Here is a 23,859-nt window from a genome sequence, read left to right on the forward strand (position 1 = left end):
TGCAGGAGAAGGTGAGTCCCAGTGCAGACCCGGCAGTCAGGACAGCCTGCTTTCTCTCTTCTTTGCTCTGATATTAGGTATTTAAGTGACAGCAAAGTCATACTACTAAGAAAGACAACAAGAGTCTCATCTGGAAGAACACACTGCACTAGATAATAACCATCTACTGTAAAATGTCAATATCATCAGGGAATGGCCTTATTTTCAAAATGGGGCAAACAAACGTAGGAGACCCCTATTCATATGCGGTTGCCCATGATAATCAAGGAGAATGGCAACTTAGAGCAGCCATGTGACCTGCATTTGGCTTTAGAATGCACTGCATGGTGAAATCCCTCCCTTAATAATTCTGGGAACTTAAAATAACTTTTAAAGTTCTCATTCATGCCAACAGAAAGAGTGCTTTCTTGATGCGGTTATGAGACCATGCCTTCCAGCGAGCACCCCTGAGCGCTTACTATGATGTGCCAGGCACTGTTCTGGGGTGAAGAAATGTTAGGAAATGAGTACTGCCCAGGGTCGGGGGGAACAGGAGTGTAAGAGAGAGGACAGCAGGGGCGGGGGTCAGGGTGGTTCTCACTTGGACACAGACACGAGGAGATGAGGGAATTCTCTATGTGGATATGGGGGGGCAGGGGTGGGTGGGTTCCAGGCAGAGAGAGTGCTAGCCAGTGCCGAGGGGCCCCGTGGCACACCCAGCATGACACAGGATGAGCAAGGAGACCGGGCCGGAGTGCAGTGAGCAGGAAGGAGGCCAGAGAAGGATGAGGGTCTGGAGTGTTGGCCGAGAGAGCTCTGGTTTTTCTCAAAGTAATGCGGGAAGGCAAAGGAAGGTTTTGAACAGAGGAGCGACACAACCTGACCTAGGATTCTTGATGGATTCAATGTGAGGTGTCAGAAAAAGAGAGGGGTGAAGGAATAACTGCTTGAGCAGCTGGAAGGATGGAGGTGCATCAGCTGAGGTGGGGCAGCCATGTGGAAGGTCAGCAGTTCTGTCTGCACACATTAATTATGCCTGCACCATCTATTAAGAGAGCCAAGTGGTGGCAACTAAGTAAGCAGTGGATAAGGGAGCTTGAAATTCCAGAGAGCGGCCCGGGCTGGAGACGTCGGTATCAGCACAGACAGTATTTAAAGCTTTGTGGCTGGAGGAGATCCTGAATTCTAGGATGCTCTGAAATGAGTGGGGCTGAGGAGAAGAGGAGGACCCAGAAAAGGAAGCTAAAAAGGAAGAACCAGTTAGGTAGGAAGAAAACCAAGATAATGTGGTATCTTGGGAGCTAAGGGAAGAAAATGTTTCCAGTGGGCAGAAGCCGTTACCAGGTCAGGGAAGAGGCCAGGCAGAAATGGACAGGGCTGAGCATGGGGCAGCAGCTGGTGGGGAGGAGGGTCAGGAGGTCGAGCAAGAGTTTTCCTTAAGGTGGGAGGAGGGAGGTGCCTCACAGCACCATTCCTCACTATGTGAAGTTTGATGCTTGTAAATAAACAAACCTCACACCACAACCTTGGCTGCAAAGGAAACGCCAAGTCTAATCCATTCAGTCTTCCTGGTCTCTGGGTAATAATTTGTGCTAAAAATTCCATGATCAACCACGTTCCAGAAACGAGACACCTATACGTGCTGTTCTTAGAGTAAAATCTTGATTAACAGGAAGAACCCCAAATAAACTGAATTCCAGAACTTCATATTAAGATGAGGCAAGAGATAAGAAAACAAGATTACATTTTAGTGTAAGCGTTTAAGAATTTATATAGGGCTTCCCTGGTGGCGCAGTGGTTAAGAGTCTGCCTGCCGATGCAGGGGACACGGGTTCGTGCCCCGGTCTGGGGAGATCCCACGTGCCGCGGAGCGGCTGGGCCCGTGAGCCATGGCCACTGAGCCTGCGCGTCCGGAGCCTGTGCTCCGCAACGGGAGAGGCCACAGCAGTGAGAGGCCTGCGTACGGCAAAAAAAAAAAAAAAAAAAGTATTTATATAGACTCTATCCTTATACCACTGTTAAGAACAGTGACAATGATCCAGAATTGTAAAACAGACATTTTCAATACATTTTTGACTAAAGCAAGAAAGTAGGTAGATGTATTTTAGAAAGAAGTTACAAACAAAGGCTGAAACCCCAAAGTTAATTAAATGGGTGTTCTCCTAGCAGTGAGGTGTGCTAGACACACCCTCCCACATCTGCCTTAGTTCTCTCCCCACCTCCAAGATATGTTCCACACCTTCTTTCTCTCCTCTAACTACAATATCCCTATCCCCCTCAGCTGATGACTTTACTTATAATTCCCATTTAAAAACTACAAACATTAGAAGTGGGTTTCCTCAACCTCCTGTCATAAAACCCACCGACAGCCTCTCTGCCTCCCTCTTATCACAGGGGAAGCTGCTCTCTCCTGAAGAGCTCTGCTGCCCTGGTGTTATCCCTCCTCTCTCTGCACCAGAAAATTCCCCATCAACATACACATATGCTGTCATTTTCAAAATGATTAGAAACTACCCCCCCTTAGACCACATCTTTCTAATGCTAGCTGCCGATTCATTTCTCTGCTCTTTACAGTAAAACATCTTGAGTTGCCTGTACCCCATCTTCGCTTCCTCTCCTATTTTCTTTCCAACCACTCAGTGAAGCTTTTCACTTCTCAGCAAAACCACGTTCTCAAAAAGCTCTAGGCACCCAAATCCAATGGGCAGTTCTTACTTGTCTCACCAGAAGCATTCTACGCAGCTGAGTCCTCCCTTTCTTGAAATGTTTCCTCACACGGAACTAGGCCACCACTCTCTGTGCTAACTCACTGGCCACTTTTTCCCTAGACCCTTGACTAGATTACTCTCCTCCTCCAGGGTGCCCAGGGCTCAGTCCTGAGACATTAGACTTCATTCCCTACTGACTTCAGAGAATCCCGTGAATCTAAACATCACTGTATATCATGTCACTGTTGTGTTTAAAGCCCTGCAATTACAGGACTTCCTTGGCAGTCCAGTGGTTAAGACTTCGAGCTTCCACTGCGGGGGGTGCAGGTTCGATCTCTGGTCAGGGAACTAAGATCCTGCATGCCATGCTACACGGCCAAAATAACAAACAAACAAACAAAAGCCCTACAATTAATTCTTTAAAATTCTGAAAGGAAAAATGAGGATATACGAAAAAAGAGTTTTTTAACTGGGATAATTATTAAAGCTAGGCAATCAGTATACCATACTCTCTACTTCTTGTACACCTGAATGTTTATTTCCACAAAGAAAGGTTTTTTTAAAAAAAATCACCAATGGCTTTCCATCACACTTAAGGTAAATCTCAATTCCATGCCATGGAGAGCCAAACAAGGCAGCCCACAACCTTGCAGCCCACGCTCACCCATCTGACTGCTCTCCTCCACACCAGCCCAGTCACACAGCACACAAGCCCTGGTCCCTCCACCTTGAGTGCACGCCCCCCCCATGCCACAAAGTCATGCTCCTTCAACTTTTATTCAGGTATGTGCTCAAAAGTCACCTGCTCAGAGGCTGGACCATCCTATCTAAGATGGCTCTCATCCGACTGTTATCTACCACCTTATCCTGCTTCATTTTCCTTCCCAGTACTCATCACTACCAAAAGGTGTGTATATATTTATCGTCCATCACCCCTATCAGAATGAAGCTCCATGAAAATACAGAGTCTACCAGAGCTGCATAGACCACGTTCTAGTATTTGTCGATGAATCAATATAATGTAACTGCAGGTATCACAGACTACAGCACAATGTCATTTCACACAGTGGGCAATCTATACCTATGCTGAATAGTTATTATAGCTTGGATCACTTGCTCCTAATAAAGATCAAGTATTATCAAAAGGAAGAACTTACTGGTGTGAGCTGTTGAGAATTTAACAACTGCTGGAATTGCTGTTGATGAAGAAATATTTGTCTTTGCTGGTCAGAAAGTAATCCGAGTCCTGAGGCACTGAAAAACGATGAAAATTCTTACTTTCTACCGTACACCTTTTAATGTTTTTTTTTAATGTAAAATGAACAATTGTTTCAATTTGATGTTTAATAACTTAACAAGTTTCTAACCATAACACTTTTTGAAAACAATGATGTACAAATTTCTTTTATCTCTCTTTCTCTCTCTCTCTGCACATATACAGGTAAACAAGAATTCACATTGTCAGTAAATGTTTTGTTTCCCTTTACACTGTAAACCAAGCAGGCACTCAGTTGTTTTATGGAGTAAAAATTTACATGTGTTTATAACATGAACATGTAATACTCTATTTTTAATCATTCAAGGATAATTTAACCCACACTAAGTGACACATATTTAAAACAAAGAAAGAATCCAAACATACTACTAATTGATTTGACCTAAACTTTTTTTACAGTCCCAATGGTCGGTAAAATTAAGCACCAATGAAAAGAGAGCCAGAAGAAATAGTTTACTACTATCCATTGCAAATCCATTTAAAATGACTTATTCCTCAAAAGTATGTGCAATAACAACATGGCTTTGCCATTCAAATGAAATTCCACTACAGTGAAACAGTGAGTCTCACTCCCTGGAAATTCAAGATAAATATTTGACCTTCATATTATATCAAAATCTTTGACAACAAAGCTAACAAAATTACATAGCTGAATTTTAAGAAACCAACATTCCTATGTGATCTTCATTATAATATTACTTTTCTTCAGGATTTATGACACATGAAGGCAATATACACGGGGATGAGAAAAATTAGCATTTAAAACACACATCACAGATCAAAACTGAAATTTTCAGTATAGAATATACCTAATGCTTTGTTACAAAAGGTGATTTAATTTTGTTTTACTTAAGTGTCAAAAATAAATGGCTCTTGGTATAATATATTAAGTTTGGTGGGTTTTAATTTCTTAGAGTACATCTAACAAGGAACACATTTAAAAATCCCAATCTAAAGTATGGACAGCACTGGTACCATGTTGCACTAAAAAACCCAAAAGGTATTTAAGTAAGTTTCTTACCTGTTAGTCAGTGTAGTTGGCATTGGATGTGCTGCATTAGGCGGTACAGTTGTGTGGGTGAGTGGGGTAGGGTTCTGGGATATTGTGACAGGGGTCTGAATAACCCCATTTAAAGCTCCTACAATGCCATTAATTGCCAGTTGGTTACCTGGCAAAGCTCCAATTATTCCACCCACTCCAGGCACGGCAGGAATGGTGGATGTTACAGTCTGCATTCCACTAGCCAGTGCCCCCACTGTCACACCATTGACCTGCTGAACTCCACTAAGGCCTGAGCCCTGCTGAGCTGGACTCTGCCCAGCAGGAGGTGGAGTAGAAAGAGCCGATGAGCTGCTGGTGCTTTGTCCACTGGAGGTTAAGTCCTAACGTAAGAAAGAATAGAAACTAAGTTGTAAACAACACAGCAAAACTGTTTAAAATAATTTTAAACCATCTAATGTGATATACTACTGTTCATAAGTGAGACACACAAATGAAACTAACCACACCCAAATTACCTGATTTAATACAGGAAGAGAATTATCAGGTAGAAAGCTGTTTCCTAGATGAGGGCTCTTACTGCTGTTCAAGGAATCAGTAGTAGGAGCTAGATTAAAAAAGACGAAGAAAAAGAAACCTATTTACCTGTTAAATTACATTATGTGTAAGATTAAAGGCTTGTCTAAAAAAGCTTACCCCGAAGCCCGCATTAAAAACACTTAAATATTAAGCCTTGTTATTCTTAAGACCAATTTGAATGAAAAAAATCTTTATCTCTACTGAATATCATGGCTTTAAATCAATAAAGAGATCATTACATATTTAAATTTTACCATTAAATTCTGTACTAAAGAAGTTAGAGCAAATTCAAATTGAACAATGAACAGGATTCTTTTTTTGAATTTTTGAATTTTATTTTTTTATACAGCAGTTTCTTATTAGTTATCTATTTTATACATATTAGTGTATATACGTCAATCCCAATCTCCCAATTCATCTCCCCACCACCACTTTCCCCCTTGGTGTCCATATGTTTGTTCTCTACATGAGCAGGATTCTTTATGCTCATAGAAAATAATTTATCATTCCTTTTCTACATCTGCATATAACTGGTGACCAGTTATTATTCAGTTATTATGAAAAAGATAATGGAAGTCCATCCTACTTTCCTTAGATCCACAATAAATTCATACTTACCATTCTGTGCTGAAAATGCATGCATTTGATGAGATGGGCTGGGATTTGTTGTTATTGTTGGAAAAGGCACTGAGAGCTGTGCATTCAATAATTGAAGGCGTTCCTTTTTGGCAGTCAAGTTTTTAATCTGTTCCTCTAATCTTCGATTTTCTACTTGAAGTTGGTGTAATGACTTCAGCATTCCTAAAACTAGCAGACATTTGAATGGTTTTTAATAAAGAATTTCATACACAGGACTAGGTATTTTATGGACTTAAGTGTCAATAACTTTAGAAATAAATTAAAATAGAAAAGTAGAAATTCTATAAAGCATTTCTAAGTGACTAGGTTCTGTTCCTAAATTTATATGTAGATATAAATAAACCATAATATATTTGTACCTATGTAAGCATAAAGGGATACTGTTCCTAGATATACCATGTGGAAACTTTGTCGCCACATACCAAAAAAACCCAACCTAGTTCAGGTAATTTCCATTCTCAAAGAAAAATCATGAGAACACTTTATTTTCATCAAAATAAAAACCTAATTAAAAATTCAAAGTGCTCGCCATGATTTTTCATTAAAATCATATTTCAAAGGGCAAAGAATCACACCAATATCCTTCGCCACAAATAAAGAGCACAAGTATTTGTTTGTTGCTTGGTTGAGTTAAGCAAGCCACCTGACACAGGACTAGGAAGCCCAGCCGCCAGGCCTGTGGATCCACACTCGCCCAGCAGAGAGCAGTGTGTGTGCACCACAGCCCCTCTCCCGGCTCCAAGGGAAGGCACGTCATCTGCATACAGGCTCAGCTTCTGTCCTGCCTTACCACCTCAAATACCGTTTCCGTTCCTGCCACAGCTCTCAGACCTCTCGACACAGCAGAGAGAGAGGCCTGTGTGATGCTGCAGTGAATGACACTTTAAAAGTTCTATATATTAAAAAGTTGTATTTGTTTAACATGCCCTCAGGGCCTTGAAAACACACAATTCTACTGGTACAGACACATACGGTCATTTCCCAAGGATTTAACTTTTATCCCTCCTCTTCAAGATCCCACAAATAAACCCTTAGTATACCCAAATGAGATGCAGTAAGACTAAGCTAAACCTGTCCTCCAGCTATCATGTTAAAAGGATTATCCCAGCATGAATTTCCTCACAATTAGCATTTTTTGTCAGAGCACCATTCATAAAAATACCAATTTATGGCACCTGTGTAACAGTAAGCAAAATATTTTGTTTTGTTTTAAAAAATTAAAGCAGCAAAAGCTTATACCTCCCACCCCCAAAATGATTAAAAACCAAACCAAAACACTTATTATTTCCCCCAGATATATATATATCCTTAATATTAGGCCACTTCTCTAGTTAGCAGTATCTGTAGTAACAGTTTTTGTGTTTGGCATTTTTCACCCATGGCTCTCCTTAATACTTAAAATTGTAAAGATACTAAATATGTTTATGTAATATATATTACATAATTTAGCAAGTAAATGATATAGATAATATATATAAGTTATATATATAATTTAGTAATTATTCTTTCTCACCCAAATTGTAAAATCAAGAGAGTTGGCCATACTTGACTATACACATTTTTTAAAACAAATTCTCCAAAGATGAGCAAGTTTGATTCAAACAACTAAGCTAAAAGAAGCTATAACTCATATTTTAGTAAAACTTTTAAAAATTGACTAGAACAAAGTACAATGGAGAAACAATGTACCAATATTTTAATAATTATAAAAAGTAACAAAAACCAGTGAATTCCATGAGCCAGGCAATGTTCTTTATATATTCTATGTCATTTAACCCTCAAAACAATACTATGATATAGGTACATTATCATTCCCATCCTACAAATGGAAATCTAAAAGCACAATGACATTAAGAAACTTGCCTAAGATCACACTGTTAATAACAGATAAAAACAAAATTCAAGTCCAAGCAGTAAACCTGTAGCATTTGTTCTACTGAGCCACTACATTACACTTTCTCACCATATTATGTAAGACATATCATAATTTCAATGCTATTCTTGATGAAGTGTGACTTCAACATCTATCCACCTATCTGTTCATCCATCCATCCATCCATCTATTGATCTTTCTTTAAAGACAAGAAGAGAATACTTACTGTCACTAGGAGTGCCCTGTTCTAATAAAAACTGCTGTCCTTCACTCCACTGCCTCTCCAGAAGCTGCTCTATGCTGGCTGCTACTGGGGGCAGGTTTTCCAAACTGCTGTTGCCTGGTTGATCATAGCGGATCTGTAAGCTACTTACAGGGGATCTGTTGGAAACATTAATCCTCAGGTTAAACAGAAGAAGGACCCTTTGAAGGAAGCACATTCACATTTCTCACCTTACACTGAGCCTTCTCGTGTACAAGTTTTCTAACACCGGGCTGCCTATGTTAGAACAATAAAACCATAATCTACCCTAAAATTTAGTAATTACCATCCTTCCTCCCCAAATGGTAAAAATCAAGGGAATAGCTGGCCATGCTCAATAATTAAAAACCACTAGAAAATATATAAACACACCATTAATAGTCTCTGAAATAGGCTGTAAAAGAACTTGATGCAACTTTATAAGACAAAAGGGAGAAAGACAGGACTAGAAAGACACTGTACAATTATAATAAAGTAGAGAGCATTTTAATTCATAACCACAAAATCTCAAATATCAGTAAAAAGAATTTTTAAACAATTTTGAAGGAGTATTTTGTTATAAATTCAAAAATACTTAGTTTCAAGTATTATTAGAATTAGGGAACATTATCCAGACCAAAGCAATTTTTGAGCCCTTTATACAAATTTTTTCTAAAATGTCTTACATCTGTACTTCAAATGATAACAACTTAATCACCTCTTCCAAAACAAGTATCACTTATATTAAGATGTACATGTTATGTTCTCTCATCCACTTTTTGTTTTAAAAAAGTAAATGGGGCCATTTCTGTTCTCCAGCCTCCATAAAAATATAATAAATTAGTAAAGGGCTTTAGAGTTTCTGAAGTGTTTCCACCTAGTTATCTTCACAACAACCTAGTGAGAAGTCAAAACCTGCCTTACTGGCTCCATTTCTACCTGAGGAAACAAGATGGGGCTTTAGTGACTTGTCCAAAGACACGCCGCTAGTAAGTGACAGAGCTGGGCTACAGCTCAGGTCTTCCAACAGCCTGAGAGTGCTCTGCCACATCCCTGATATGCATCTCTCCAAAAATCTCTTTAAATTAGAAGTTAAACAAATGAGGCTTTTTATTCCACATGTAAACATCACATGCTACATACAGCTGCCCATCCCTTTCCAAATAGTATATTATTGCCAGGATAATTTAGGCCATTATATTTCAGGCTGATTTTTAAAGAATAATATACAGTTCGAAATATGTGCTAAAGTATGTGCTAAAGTAATTTAGTGCCATTTTTTTGTGTTAAATACCATTTAGCTAATGAAACACGAAGAACTGCACAATGCAAAATTGCAGTAAGGAATCCTGAATAATTTCTAGGTAGCTTGCACGATATTTTAAGTTTAAAAGGAGAACACAGGGGGGCTTCCCTGGTGGCACAGTGGCTGAGAGTCCACCTGCCGATGCAGGGGACGCGGGTTCGTGCCCCGGTCTGGGAAGATCCCGCATGCCGTGGAGTGGCTGGGCCTGTGAACCATGGCCGCTGAGCCTGCGCGTCCGGAGCCCATGCTCCGCAACGGGAGAGGCCACAACAGTGAGAGGCCCGCGTACCACAAAAAAAAAAAAAAAGGAGATCACGGGGACTTCTCTGGTGGCGCAGTGGTTAAGAATTCGCCTGCCAAATGCAGGGGATACGGGTTTGAGCCCTGGTCCGGGAAGATCCCACATACCACAGAGCAACTGAGCCCGTGCGCTGCAACTACTGAAGCCCGCGCGCCTAGAGCCCGTGCTCCACAACAAGAGAAGCCGCCGCAATGAGAAGCCCATGCACTGCAAAGAAGAGTAGTCCCCGCTTACCACAACTAGAGAAAGCCCAAGCACAGCAACGAAGACCCAGTGCAGCCAAAAATAAATTAATTAAAAAAAAAAAAAAGGAGAACGCAGAGACGCTTCCTCTACTAAACTAAGAGCAAAAAAAAATCCATTAACTTTCTTCTTTGAAAAAAAAAGAATAAAACAGTACAGAAGTAACACAGCATAAATTATAAATTGGTCAGATGATGTTATAATTGTACTTCAGACTCCTAGTTTCAAAAGAAGACTATTTAATTTTCTGCAGAGTTCAATTAGGAAAACAATACTACCTTTAGTTCACTCAGGGATTAGAAAAAAGGCATTACTTGATGCAGCACTAGAAAATAGCAAAATTAGAGGTTATTGGACTAATCTCTCTAATGTTAAAGATGTTCCTTAACAGACATTCCCATATATATCAGCAACACAACAACAGTGATATTTACGGTAGCCATGGCAGAAAAATTTTTATTTTTAATAGAATTTTAAAATTTCCACAGTTGAAAAAGATTCTTGAATGGGCTTCTTCCTCCTGCTCCATTCTCACCCAATCTAACACTATGCTTGAGGCAGTTTACAAAATTAGAGAACAGAGAGAAAACAAACTAGAAAAAGGTATAGGAGTTGAGAGTGGAATAAAGTTAATAAAACGATAGCCTAATGTGCTATTCACAGGAATAACCTTATATATAATATATTAATAAATGGTACCTGAACTCTTTCATATAACATCTAAGATAATTTCACAGAACAATGTAACATATTTGCTATACTTTGCTTCAGACAATTTTAAGAACTAGAGGGATTTCAGAGATGAGCCACAAGAACTTCATTTACTGAATTAGGAACTAGAGACTAAAGGGTTAAGTGCACTGCCCACAACAGAGCTAAAACTGGGACCCAAAGTTGAAAGCCTGGAGTCTGCAGCTTTAAGAGACTTTTTTTGTTTGTTTTTGTTTGTTTGTTTTGTTTTTATTTTTGGCTGTGTCGGGTCTTTGTTGCTGCATGGGGGCTTTCTCTAGTTGCGGCGAGCGAGGGCTACTCTTCTTTGCGGTGCACGGGCTGCTCATTGCAGTGGCTTCTCTTGTTGAAGAGCACGGGCTGTAGGCGCAGGGGTTTCAGTAGTTGTGGCACACGGACTCAGCTGCTCCGCAGCATGTGGGATCTGCCCGGGCCAAGGATCAAACCTATGTCCCCCCTGCATTGGCAGGCAGATTCTTAACCACTGCGCCACCAGGGAAGCCCTAAGAGACTTTTAAGACTATTTTCTAACCAAAAAGAATTACCCAAATTAATACATTAATAGTACCAGGAGCTGAATATACAAGAGAGCTGAAATTCATTAGAAATCCAAGAAAAGGGATATCTTTTACAAAGCTTACAAATCTAACCATGTGTTTAAATTAATATTCAAGTCAATTTAGAATCATTTTTCTTGACTGTCCAGACATGCTTCTTATCTATAGAATGCTTTTATAGCCTCACAAATGTATGCTCTGCTGATATGAGTTAAAGAAGTTTCCAAATCGCGAAATGTTTCCTTTGCCGATACTTTGCAGTGCAAATAACGCTTACCTTGGTGAGAGACTCCCTCTGGGTGAGCTTCCTCTGCCACCAAGGCTGCGGCTATTGTCTCCAAGTTCTTGATCTGCAGTGTAAATATTTCACAGCTGATAAAGTGACTCTCACTAGATAACAGGTTTTAAGCTCTGGCCCTGATTTTTTCTAAAACATACATAAAACCTTTACCACTATCTTTGCAGTTACTATGAAAGTAGAAGATCTAGTATGTTGCTAGTTTAGAATTGCTGAACTGTGGCATGTAAGGCGTTGTCCCTACACGTTTTTTGTGGGTGGAGAAGACCATGGATTATGTTCATTCTTTCATTCCTTTCAATTTTACAGCACAGAAGCATGGTTTCCATTTGCAGTACCCTCCCCTCAGCCACTTTTAATTTCTACGGTTAAAGTAATGAATCACAGCTGTGGACAGCTAATCTGTATGCTTATCACAGCAAATCCTTATGCTTTGTATATTTTAACACTGTGCATTCCAAGACAAGTCATAAAATACATATGTATTACATAGAGCTACACACTAAAAGTGTATCTATTATATGGATCATTTCACATAACACTAAATATCCAAATGGACAATAACAAGTAGGAATACAGAATTCTGTATTTAAAAGGAAAAAGAAACTAATTTCTTCAAAATATTCCTTAGGTAACACCGAATATCTCTGCTTGAAAAATAACTTGTATTTCCCCTACAGTTAGTTCCTTATAAAATCATCCTATCTGGCCTCTTTAAGGTTGTCCTCCCCTTATTCTGAGTCAGGTAACCTCTGACCCTTAAAGTGTAAAGACATGACTGATCCATTCTTGGTGAACTGCTAAACCCATTCCCTTCCCCCAAACAGGCATGACTACTTGGACATGTCAACAAATCCTTAAGGATGGAATGAGACAAAGCAAATCCAGTGGCTCATTAAAACAGTACAAGAGGCAAACGCTACAAAATGTCAACTGGTAAAAATTCACAGGATTACTAAACACTGTAGAAATTCTCTAACAGGATTTTTTTACCAAGTTTGTGTAATGCAATTTCATGAATTATGCAAATAAAGATTGAGGCTATTCAGAGAAAAGCCCAGTGTTATGTTACTTTCATTGCACAGAACTGAGCACTGAACACATCAATCACAAAAGTCACAGGAGACACTAGCATTCCTGCCTGCTGATGGCTCTGCTTAAACATTTACATTTCAGACAGTAAAAAAGCACATCACTATTTTGCAGCACAGCATACTATTTACTTCCAACTGTGATTCTTTTGATTTAAAAAGGGAGGGGCACAACCCCCCCCTTTAGATTTTACTTATTAACCACACCTTTAGATCTTTCAAATCAAATGACCTGAAGGGGGTAAAAATTACACTGGGGGAAGGGAACAGAACTTTAGAGTTTAAAAATTCTTGAAATCTTACCTGTTTGATTATTTTCAGACTGAGCTATAAGAGCTGCCATTGATGAATTTGGATTTAATCTATTGCCATATATATGAGATGATGCCTGACTAAGAGAAGATCCAGCTAGAGTATTTGCCTAAATGAAAAGAATTACAAAGACAAATGAATTATACTTAAAAATATCTTAATACTTTTCCTCCTAATAGAACTAGTAACAACTATTTTCTCCAACCTAAGAATATAAGCAAAAATTTCTGACTTTCTGAAGAGCAAATTTCATTCTTGTTTCACCATTCCAATATTCCAGTTTCTGGAAAGTTACATAACTCTAAATTTAAAAAAATAAAAAAGTGAGAGAGAGAAAGAAAAAGGATTGGCACAAAGTTAACTATTCATGCTTTAATTTCAAAGTACCTATTCGATACCAAAACCAGTGGCATGGTAACCATGTGAACATATGACTAGTTATTTAATCTTATTAAACCATTTACAAAATAAGGGCAGGGAGACAACAGATGTCTAACAAATGTTTCAATCTCTTACCTCACAGGCTGGCTGAGGAGGTCAAAAGGTCCAACTTCTACCTTTAGTATTTTAACTATACAGAGCCATATTTCTATTGCTTAACTCTGTCATTAGTAAAACCTGCACACTATTTTGTTACTTCCTATTCTGATAGACTTGGAAGCCTGCTGCTTTTTGTTTTGTTTTGTTTTATTTTAAAAGAAAGCAAACAGGCATCACAAGTATGTTTTCTATACAATGCAGGGCTCAACGAATCACAGCTTTGCCCTGACCCCATATAAGGCACTGTCTTTTTGGCAGTAAGCCAGCTCTACGAACTGAAGAGCTAGTCCACAGTTTGTGATTCATTCATGTTGCTAACCACAATTCTGAAGGCCTCCACTGGGACTTGTGCCAAACAAGCGAAAATGAACCCTTAAACAGATGAAGCTAAGGAGGCTGGCCAAAGTCTTGCGTAATCCAAAGTAATAAAAATGCCTTCTTTGATGTGAATACTTTCTCTCACTTTCCAAGAATATTATAACCTTAAAAATGTGGCATTTTAGAAGCAAATCTCTTGTACACAAAACACTGTTAACTCACAGAAGGCTATTACTAGCCTGAAATACTTTTCAGACTTAACAGAACCACGAATTTCAAAGTAGATTTCTTTTTCTTTCTCATGAATGAAATCAAACTTAACCTTTCATAAAAACAAAATCATTGCGTAGTTATTGCAAAACAAAATTCTGGAAAACAATTTAAAAGAACTGAGGCATTTTTAATATAAAGCAGCTGAATAACAGCAGAACAAAAGATGTGGGACATTTTGACACGTTTAACTGCACAAAAGAGAACAAGACGACATAATAGTGACAACAAGCAAAATATAAACAAGAGAGTAAACTGTGTTTCTGGAAAGACTCAGACCCTGACATTAATATTCGGCCTCTAGCCAACTTACTAAGCATAAAAGTTGGCCTTTACAATTCATAGTAATAGTCCCTGTGATGTAGAATCCTGTCCTTGCTTTCCATTGTTTCAAAGGGTATATTTCATAGTTCATACTGTAATGTCTAAGTTCAACTGGTCAATTTCTGGGCTTCATTTTTCCTCTTATTAAAGATACGTATACGAAGTCAGTAGTTTGGATTATATAGTACTGTTTAACAATCAATTAGCCCTCGGCAAAAGCTAAGTCAGCACTTTAACCTAAAGATCACACTAGACACTTACCATGTATAGAATATATAAAATATGAGTCAAAAATGGAAACATAGGAAGACCTTTTTTTTTAACCTCTCCAGAAGTTAACTACTTGGGAATCTTGGATACTTATAAAATAACTTAGAACAAGAAAAATCCAAAGAGACACACAGAATGATCAGATGTTACCAGTAACCCAGTTTAAAATCTTGGGCACCTCACACTTAAAAATGCTCTTTGCAGAGCGAACTTACTTACTCTAGACACAATTCTAAAAAGATCAACTAAGCATATAACAGATTAGAAGTGGAAAATTAATTAGAAAGACGAAGAAAAAGTAATAACTTGAGACATTTTGTTGGCAGCAAGAAGTAACAGCTGACAGCAAGAGAGGAGAGAGAAAAATACCAGCAAGAATGAGTGCATTCCCGACTGCTGGTGGGGCTGTGCTCTGAGCACATGGACAGGAGGGGCCTCTGCACCTGCACCCTATCCTTTGACTCTCGTGTTTGTGCACTCATCCACTGGCTGAATCAAAACTATTATCATACCAGGTGAACTGCTTTTCTAGTTCCAATTATCAGTTTTATGAGCTGCCTTAGTCTCTTGACAAGAATCAAAGATCCTATTCTCTTTCAGGAAGGGTTCCTTCTGTCAAGAGCTTTATATTTATCCTTGTTAGCTTCAAATTTCTTGATGTAGTCTCCAAATCATCTTACTTTCCGAATCACACACTACGCCCACTACACTAACGGATCAAAACGCAAAGCAGCACACCATAACTGATTTCCATAATGACTATCAACAGGAAGAGAATCAATCATTGTTAGCATGATTCCAAAGCAGGAAACATGTATTTTATAAAGATGGCAGGAAAAGGAAAAATTAATAATAAAATAATAAAATAAATTAGAAATACATTATCCTGAATGATAAATTTCCCAAATTTTCTGAATGTTTAAAAATTATCTGGTAGTTTCGTCTTTTAAAAATTATTGTATTTATCTAAACAAGAAATTTCCAAGAGAGACTGAAAATAAATGACTAATTTTACCATGTAGGGTTCTGTGGTATATGAAAACATCTAAAGCACTCCACATTAAAATTCAAGTCATTACCATCATTTTAAGCAGGGAACATGAAGCTACCAAAGATTCCACAAATGTCTGACACTGCTTGGCCAACACTTCTCAAATAGTATTTACAATGGTTACTGCTGGAAACCCTTGATAACTCTGTAGGCACCTTAGGACCAAGAAACTCCCAACATTTTAGTAAAAACATTCTTCAACTTAGTAGCAATAGAGAAGGATAAGTAAGAGAGCAGGGAAGAGACACACAACTTATGAGGACAGTACACATATAATGACTGGCATTTTGTAGACTCAAAAACCTTCGTTATTAATAAGTGAAAGCACTAAGATTCATGGAAGTCCATGAGAACCTAAAGAAGCTAGTTATGAAGCATAAAGGGCACTGAAAGCTTTTATATAAAAGGAATCTGGAACAAGGAATAAGGGAAACAATATATACACAGTTCTCCAAAGCACACTTTGAACATGGATTTTTAAAGTGCACCGAAAGCAAATTAGTAATGTACCACAGGTCTGCTTCAGAAGACCTGGTATAAAAACTGGCAGTTGTTATTGCTGGAGACAGTGTGGAGATAAAGGAGCCCTCCTACACTGCTGGTGGGAATGTAAATTGGTGCAGCCACTATGGAGGATCGTTAAAAAACTAAAAACAGAGCTACCACATGATCCAGCAATCCCACTCCTGGGCATATATCCAGAGAAAACCATAATTCAAAAAGATACATGTACCGCAATGTTCATAGCAGCACTATTTACAATAGCCAAGACATGGAAGCAACCTAAATATCCACTGACAGATGAATGGATAATGGAGATGTGGTCCATATATACAATGGACTACTACTCAGCCATAAAAAGAGTGAAATAATGCCATTTGCAGCAACATGGATGGACCTAGAGACTATCATACTAAGTGAAGTAAGCCAGACAAAGACAAATATCATATCATAGAGCTCACATACGGAATTTAAAAAAAAAAAAAAGGGAGAGAGATACAGATGAACTTATATACAAAACAGAAATATATCCACAGACATGGAAAACAAGCTTATGGTTACCAAAGAGGAAAGGGGAAGGGGCAGAGGGATAACTTAGGAGTTTGGGATTAACATATACACACAACTATATATAAAATAGATAACCAACAAGGACATACTGTATGGCACAGGGAACTATACTCAGTATTTTGTAATAACCTATAAGGGAAAAGAATCTGAAAAAAAAAAAGAAATATATGTATGTATAACTGAATCACTTTGCTGTACACCTGAAATTAACACAACATTGTAAATCAACTAGACTTCAATGAAAAAAAAACCAAAAAACTGGCAATTGTGTCTGGAAGGAAGTACATACCTTATTTCAATTCTATCTTGCCCTGGGAAAGAGAATGTTTACTGTGGGCAAATATGTTCTCAGGCCTATTGGCACTATAAAGAGTATGAGTTGTTAAACACTGGGGAGGCTGAGTGAAGGTATCCACAAGACACATAAACTCTGTACTGGTTTTGCAACTTTTCTATACACCCAAAAATTATTTCAAAATAAGAAGCTAAAACAAAAAAGAATATGTAAGTGTCCATCAACAGATGAATGGATAAAGAAGATGTGGCACATATATGTAGTGGAATATTACTCAGCCATAAAAAGAAATGAAATTATTTGTAGTGAGGTGGATGGACCTAGAGTCTGTCATACAGAGTGAAGTGGATCAGAAGGAGAAAAACAAATACCATATGCTCACACACATATATGGAATCTAAAAAAAAAAATGGTTCTGATGAACCTAGGGGCAGGACAGGTGTAAAGACACAGACGTAGAGAATGGACTTGAGGACACGGGGAGGGGGAAGGGTAAGCTGGGATGAAGTAAGAGTAGCATTGACATATATACACTACCAAATGTAAAAACAGACAGCTAGTGGGAAGCAGCCGCATAGCACAGGGAGATCAGCTCGGTGCTTTGTGACCACCTAGAGGGGTGGGATAGGGAGGGTGGGAGGGAGACACAAGAGGGAGGGGATATAGGGGTATATGTATGCATATAGCTGATTCACTTTGTTATACAGCAGAAACTAACACACCACTGTAAAGCAATTATACTCCAATAAAGATGTTTAAAAAAAAAAAAAGAATATGACCGCCAAAAAACTGGTCACTTGGCTTTATAGTGTCCTGATGAAATGAAGTCATCTACTCAAAATGTAAAAATAGGTTTTAGATCAAGATAAAAATATTTTATGAAACTATAAGTTCATATTGCCTTAATAAACTTCTGCTTTCACTTCCAAATATATGATACCTTAGACAGGTTCTTTTTTCCCTCCCCAAGACTAATAACTGAAGGAACCACTTCCACGCAAGATATTATATCTATTCTAATACCTTAGTAAAAGTCTCACTAAGTGTAACAATTATTTTACAAGATGGACCCAGAGCCAAGTAAAGTAAAAATAAACTGAATAATTACTGAGGTAAATCTAAGTCACGGTGAAGCAAAATATGCTTAGTACCTGAGTCAAAGAATACCCTTAGCAAATTTAGAATAACTTACTATGTTAAGCATCTAGAAAGATATGCAAGTCCCTAGACCAAGGCAGTAGTGAAACTCAAAATAAATCATAGAAATTTAGTGTTTCCTAAGTAGACTGACATACCCTATTAAAATATTAACAAGATTAAAATTATATTTCAGCTTGAAGTTCACCTCTTACATTTCAAATGTCTCCTTATGACCACAGAGAAGTTTTGAAAGAGTTCTAGTTGTAGAGTGAAGTAAGTCTACCAAATTCCTAGGCACTTGGCTCATTCTAAAGAAGTTAGTAGTAGAGAGGGAAAAAATCAGGCTAAATCTACTCAATTATCTGAGTATCAGACTTAAAAGTGGGTGTTGTTTTGGTAGATTTTTTTTTTCCTCCCTAATGTTGGTAAAGGCAGAAAAATAAAGTATAAAGAAGACAAATTAGGTTTGAAAGAACAGTACCTATCAAAATTTCACCTTTGGAAAGTATCATAGCAATGCATCATCTAGAGGTGAGTATGAAACTTCATGCTTCAATCATATAGGAAGAGGTCATAGCAAGCATTTTTTAAATGCACAATTAACCTGTCAATAAACATTAAAGTCAAATGATTCAAACAAGCTCTAAAACACAGCAGCTTCTTCTTCAAACTTTCCAACGCTGACACATGATTTAAAAATGCGTTCTTCTGAAATACTGTCAGCTCACTAAACAGTATTATTTTTAAAAATTCCTACTTCATCCATACTCTTACAAGAAAAAACTCTTTGTTATCACTATATCGGCCATAAGACAAACTATCTCACCTTGGGTGAGGCACTAAAGCTCTCTGTCCTCAATTTCCATCTGTAAAAATGGAGATAGAAATAGTACCTTCATCATAAGAATACTGTGAGACTTGAGTTACTGCACGTAAGGGCTGAGAAGAATGCGTGGCAGATGGCAAGCACTCAAACTTTACCTTGTTATTTAAAGCTTCTTTTCATAAACTATTATGGTTTCCATCTTTTCCATTAACTTCATTAGAGAACATAATTTGCCCATTATATTCTGATATTAACATGGCTATATTTCAGAGTAAAACATTTCCCTAAGAAAAATCAGATAGTACTGTCTCACTATGCAGTGATATCTTAATCTATATATTCTATAATAACACAGCAATACAGCAAATATAATGTAAGGATTCAAATATTTTAATGATAATTTATACACAGTTTGTTTGACTAGAAAAGTTTCCAGGAAAAACTGGAGAACAGTAGAAAGTTTCATATATTCTCCAACTCAATCCTAACTTTGTACTCTAAAATGTATCCTGATAACAGACCCATTTCTGTGTCAGCTACCACCATCGGGCTTTAATACTCAGCATGTGATGAGAGAAGAAACCATGTGTGAACAACTTTCAGGTCCCATGAGTAGGCTGACTGTTAAAGCTGTCAGGTTCAATTGCATCATTCCACTTTATTCAATGCCCCAAACTGCTCTCTAATTGTTAGGAGCTTAACGTATTCAAAACCATTGTTTAGGCTAATGCTGAAATGCCCCACAATTGAGTTTATAAAGTAGTGGGAGGGATTAAATTGTAGTTAAACCATCAATGAACACTGATGATTGAGCAACAGGACTGTGCAGAATAACCACCAATTCTAAGCAGGTTTCTTAATTGGCCAATATCTAATCAATATATCACCTACCTTTTGGGGTGGAAATTAAGTCCCTAGGACTAAAGAGGCTATTGAAATAATTTAAGAATGAAAAGACCTTAGTCAACAGCTGTATGTGAAATGACTAAATGGGTGTAATAACCATTAATTCCAAAGTACTTCATGGTCTGCAAAGTACTTATTCTCGCTTGAACTTCAGAATATACCTGTACTGCAGGTAGAACAGGTATTTAAAGTATTCCATTTCACATATGAAAAAAAAAATCAACATCCACAAATGTAAAAGACCTACCCACAGACACACTAGTGAGCAGCAACGCTCCAGGAATCTAGGATTTCGGACCCCAGTTTCTGCTATTTTGCATTGTGCCACACAAACAGACACAGTAAAACTCTTAAGAATGTTTTTTCAAAGAGATACCCCTTAACACAGAGGCTCATCATCTATGTCACTTAACCTCTTCATCATCCAAAAGTAAGTAACATTAGAAAGCACTTATAAAAACTTATTCTGCTCAGAATGTGGACTTCCTTAAAATTACAAGTCATTATGTAATTATTTAAAACAGGGACTTCCCTGGTGATGCAGAGGTTAAGAATCTGTCTGCCAATGCAGAGGACACAGGTTCAAGCCCTGGTCCGGGAAGATCTCACATGCTGCAGAGCAACTAAGCCCATGTGCCACAACTACTGAGCCTGCGCTCTAGAGCCCGCAAGGCACAACTACTGAGCCCGCGTACCACAACTATTGAAGCCCACGTGCCTAGAGCCCATGCTCCACAACAAGAGAAGCCACCGCAATGAGAAGCCCGCGCACCGCAACGAAGAGTAGCCCCCGCTCGCCGCAACTAGAGAAAGCCTGTGTGCAGCAAGACCCAATGCAACCCCCAAAATAGATAAATAAAATAATTAATTAAAAAGCAGGATACAACAATAAAGTAAAATAAAATAAAATAGATGAAACTTTCGCTCTGACCAATCAAGTCAGAGCTCCTCCAAAGATAGATGAATCGGCCTGGGAAACTGAACCATTTTCCCAAACAGAATTAAAGTGCCCTATCAGCCATCATCTGAAAGGAAATCAGGATTATATCTAGGACAGCTCCCCAACACACACACCAAAGTTAAGATACTTGAAGTAAAAGTCTCACAGAAATCTGCAAAACATTAGTCACTAAATTATACCTTTAAAATACTTAAATTTATCTGCATTTACTAAATATCACATAAATAAACCTTAGAAGTTCCTTCAATTAAATTACTTTTAAACCTGTATCATTTTTATAATAGTAACACAGAGTAAACAAGGAACCATGATTATCTACATGAAGACTGTATCCAAAAGCAAAACTCAGAATGCAAGACATATTAGAGTACAATTATTTTCATTACATTCTGTCTTAAACTCTATTAAAGCAATCATCCTTCAAACAAAAGCACCAGAATTCTTCCAAAGACAAAACAGAATGAATGCAGAACTAAGAAACAGTGGAATTTGAAAGGCAAAATGAAAAATTAATGGCACACCTATAGAAACTAACTTATACCTCCACCCATGATACAAGAGCAGAGCACCCATCATTAAAACATCACAAGGACAGCAGTTCTATCTTCCAATAATGTTAAGGAACTATAATTGTAACTATACTGCTGATATCTGTAAAGGAATAATTACCCTAAAAACAAGTTTATCAAATAAAACAAAAGGATTTGACATCAAACAATATAAAACTAGGTTATCAAACATTTTTAAAGGTTTTTTTCAAATTAGGGCTGCTAAGCAGCAGACTTTGTCTCCCCACATTTTTACAAGTGTCTCCTTTTTGCCCCATTAAAGGCACAAATCTAGTTTCAGTTTTTAATTTCTATTAGCTCTTCCTGATCTTACTTCCCTGACCACTTGCCTGGGAACAATCCTTAAGACAGCAAATAAACCAAAGAAGAGGCCTGTCTATCTTACTTAAAACCAAGGCCAGAAAGATCAAGAATGACCTACGGATTTTTATCCTGCTGGCACCAAGCCCATCACTAAAAATTACTGCTTTCATTAAGGTTTTGGGAGGGAAAGGAGGAAAGTCAAAACATCGTGCAAATTTAACACTTCTATTCTCTGATTTATATTTTTTAAAACATTTGCTTGCTGGTATGATGGTTTTCTCAATAATTGTAACAAGGCTTCTATAATTATATTTTAAACATTGACAGTTTTAATTTACACACTTATAGCACTACTCTCTTCATTTTTAAATCAACTACCTATAAAGAAACTCTAAATAAAAGGCTAGGGTGTGATTATCTAAACACAGTGAATTGCATGATCTGAAAACATACAAGGCCTATACAAAAGTTAAACAGAAATAAACTTCTGTCATTTTGGAAAGAAGATTAAATCACCAAGTGCATCACAATTTTAGGAGTTCTATCTAAACATTCGATTTATTCTAAATATTTCTGTATCCTTTCCTTTGCACATTGCCTAGAAAATTCACACTTTGCACATTCAACACCAATACAATTGTCTAAGGCAGCTAAACTGAAGTAGTTCTGCACTCAGTTCAAGTCAGAGGTCAACCTGCCTCAGTTGCCTGGAAACTGATGGTTGCTACAGCAGCACCAGATAAGCCAGGCTAAATAAGCTCCGGCTTCAAGGCAGAAAGTGTTTACTGCTGGACAGAAACACAGATGCAGCTGTCTCGGCATGCAGCATGTGAGTCTCACTGGATGATCATATTTATAGGAGACCCACCTTACTGAAACAGGGAAGAGGATAAACAGTGAAGATTTTAATTGGACTGAATCCTGGATTACTTGAAACTATGATTTCTTTGTTCTTCAGCTGAGTCATATGTTAAGTGGAATTTTCCCTCTAGCTATAAATTTCTCTTCACTACCACTTCCCCCACCCACCTCCCTAAAGCCAACCCCCAAAACCACAAACATAATGAATGGGAAGAAATGAGATTTTTGCTTAATTCAGCCTGGAATTAACCAGAGGTAATTAAAACAGACTTTTAGAAAGAAAGGAAAGGAAAATGCACATTGAAAATGTTCATGTGAGACTCTTTACAAGGATATAAAGCTATCAACAGCATATGGTTACACTTAATTAAAGGAGATAAAACTATTAATAAGAGCCATTTTCTCATTTATCCTTTCACCCTCTCTAACCCCAAACCCCTATCATTATGCCTATAGCTCACCAAGGCTAGTGAAATGAGCTAGAGAAAAACTCTCCTAAACTAGTCAAACTTCCCTTCTTCAGGTTGAGAAGTTCACCAAATTGTTAACTTTCATTTTCAAAGACAATACCACTAACCATGCCATTGTTCTTCTGTGCTGAACTGTTGTTTATTCTAATTCTTGATCTAATTATAATGGTGATCGTTTGCACTACACCACTACATACTTTAAAAATAACTTAATGTTGTGCTCTGATGTACAACTTACAGAAAATGCTGGAAAAGTGTACATATATTCTAAGGTCCGTACAATAGAAATTATGAACACATACATAAAGCAGAAGTTTACAGCAACTTACAAACAACTAACTACTTAACTAGTTGTTTATAACTAGACATTTGTCTTTGTCATAATTTTCTTAAAACTCTGAGACTATTAGAGGCATTGGGTAAAATGAAAATAATAAAATTATAAAGAATTCCAAATAAAGAAAATATATATATACTTTAGGAATTTTAAATTATTACCTTTGAGGAAACACGGGGGTTGGGGATGGGGAGTGAGTGTGTGTGCTTGTGTGT

At 37.8% G+C, this 23,859-nt stretch overlaps 1 protein-coding gene across 14 annotated transcripts in view; it reads right to left on the reverse strand.

Moving 5' to 3' along the window:
• Positions 1-23,859, reverse strand: part of MLLT10 (MLLT10 histone lysine methyltransferase DOT1L cofactor) — a 253,478-nt gene that overhangs the window by 8,266 nt on the left and 221,353 nt on the right. For 13 of the 14 annotated variants that reach the window (XR_002645563.3, XR_002645562.3, XM_022580469.3 and 10 more), the window contains 7 exons: positions 13,124-13,241; positions 11,709-11,781; positions 8,281-8,435; positions 6,161-6,349; positions 5,482-5,570; positions 4,985-5,346; positions 3,845-3,941 (listed from right to left, as the gene is read on the reverse strand). Coding sequence is in view for 12 of the 14 variants with exons in the window: in XM_022580469.3 (XP_022436177.1) it covers positions 3,845-3,941; positions 4,985-5,346; positions 5,482-5,570; positions 6,161-6,349; positions 8,281-8,435; positions 11,709-11,781; positions 13,124-13,241 (1,083 nt within the window). In the remaining 2 variants the exon portion in view is untranslated. Of the gene's footprint in view, positions 1,936-3,844; positions 3,942-4,984; positions 5,347-5,481; positions 5,571-6,160; positions 6,350-8,280; positions 8,436-11,708; positions 11,782-13,123; positions 13,242-23,859 lie in introns of all 14 variants that reach the window. The other variant, XM_089906430.1, reaches the window with a different exon arrangement.

The sequence above is a fragment of the Delphinapterus leucas genome, chromosome 2 (genome assembly GCF_059928025.1).
Source record: "Delphinapterus leucas isolate spDelLeu-1000000601 "Yukka" chromosome 2, BTC_Dleu_Yukka2, whole genome shotgun sequence".
Classification (NCBI taxonomy): domain Eukaryota; kingdom Metazoa; phylum Chordata; class Mammalia; order Artiodactyla; family Monodontidae; genus Delphinapterus; species Delphinapterus leucas.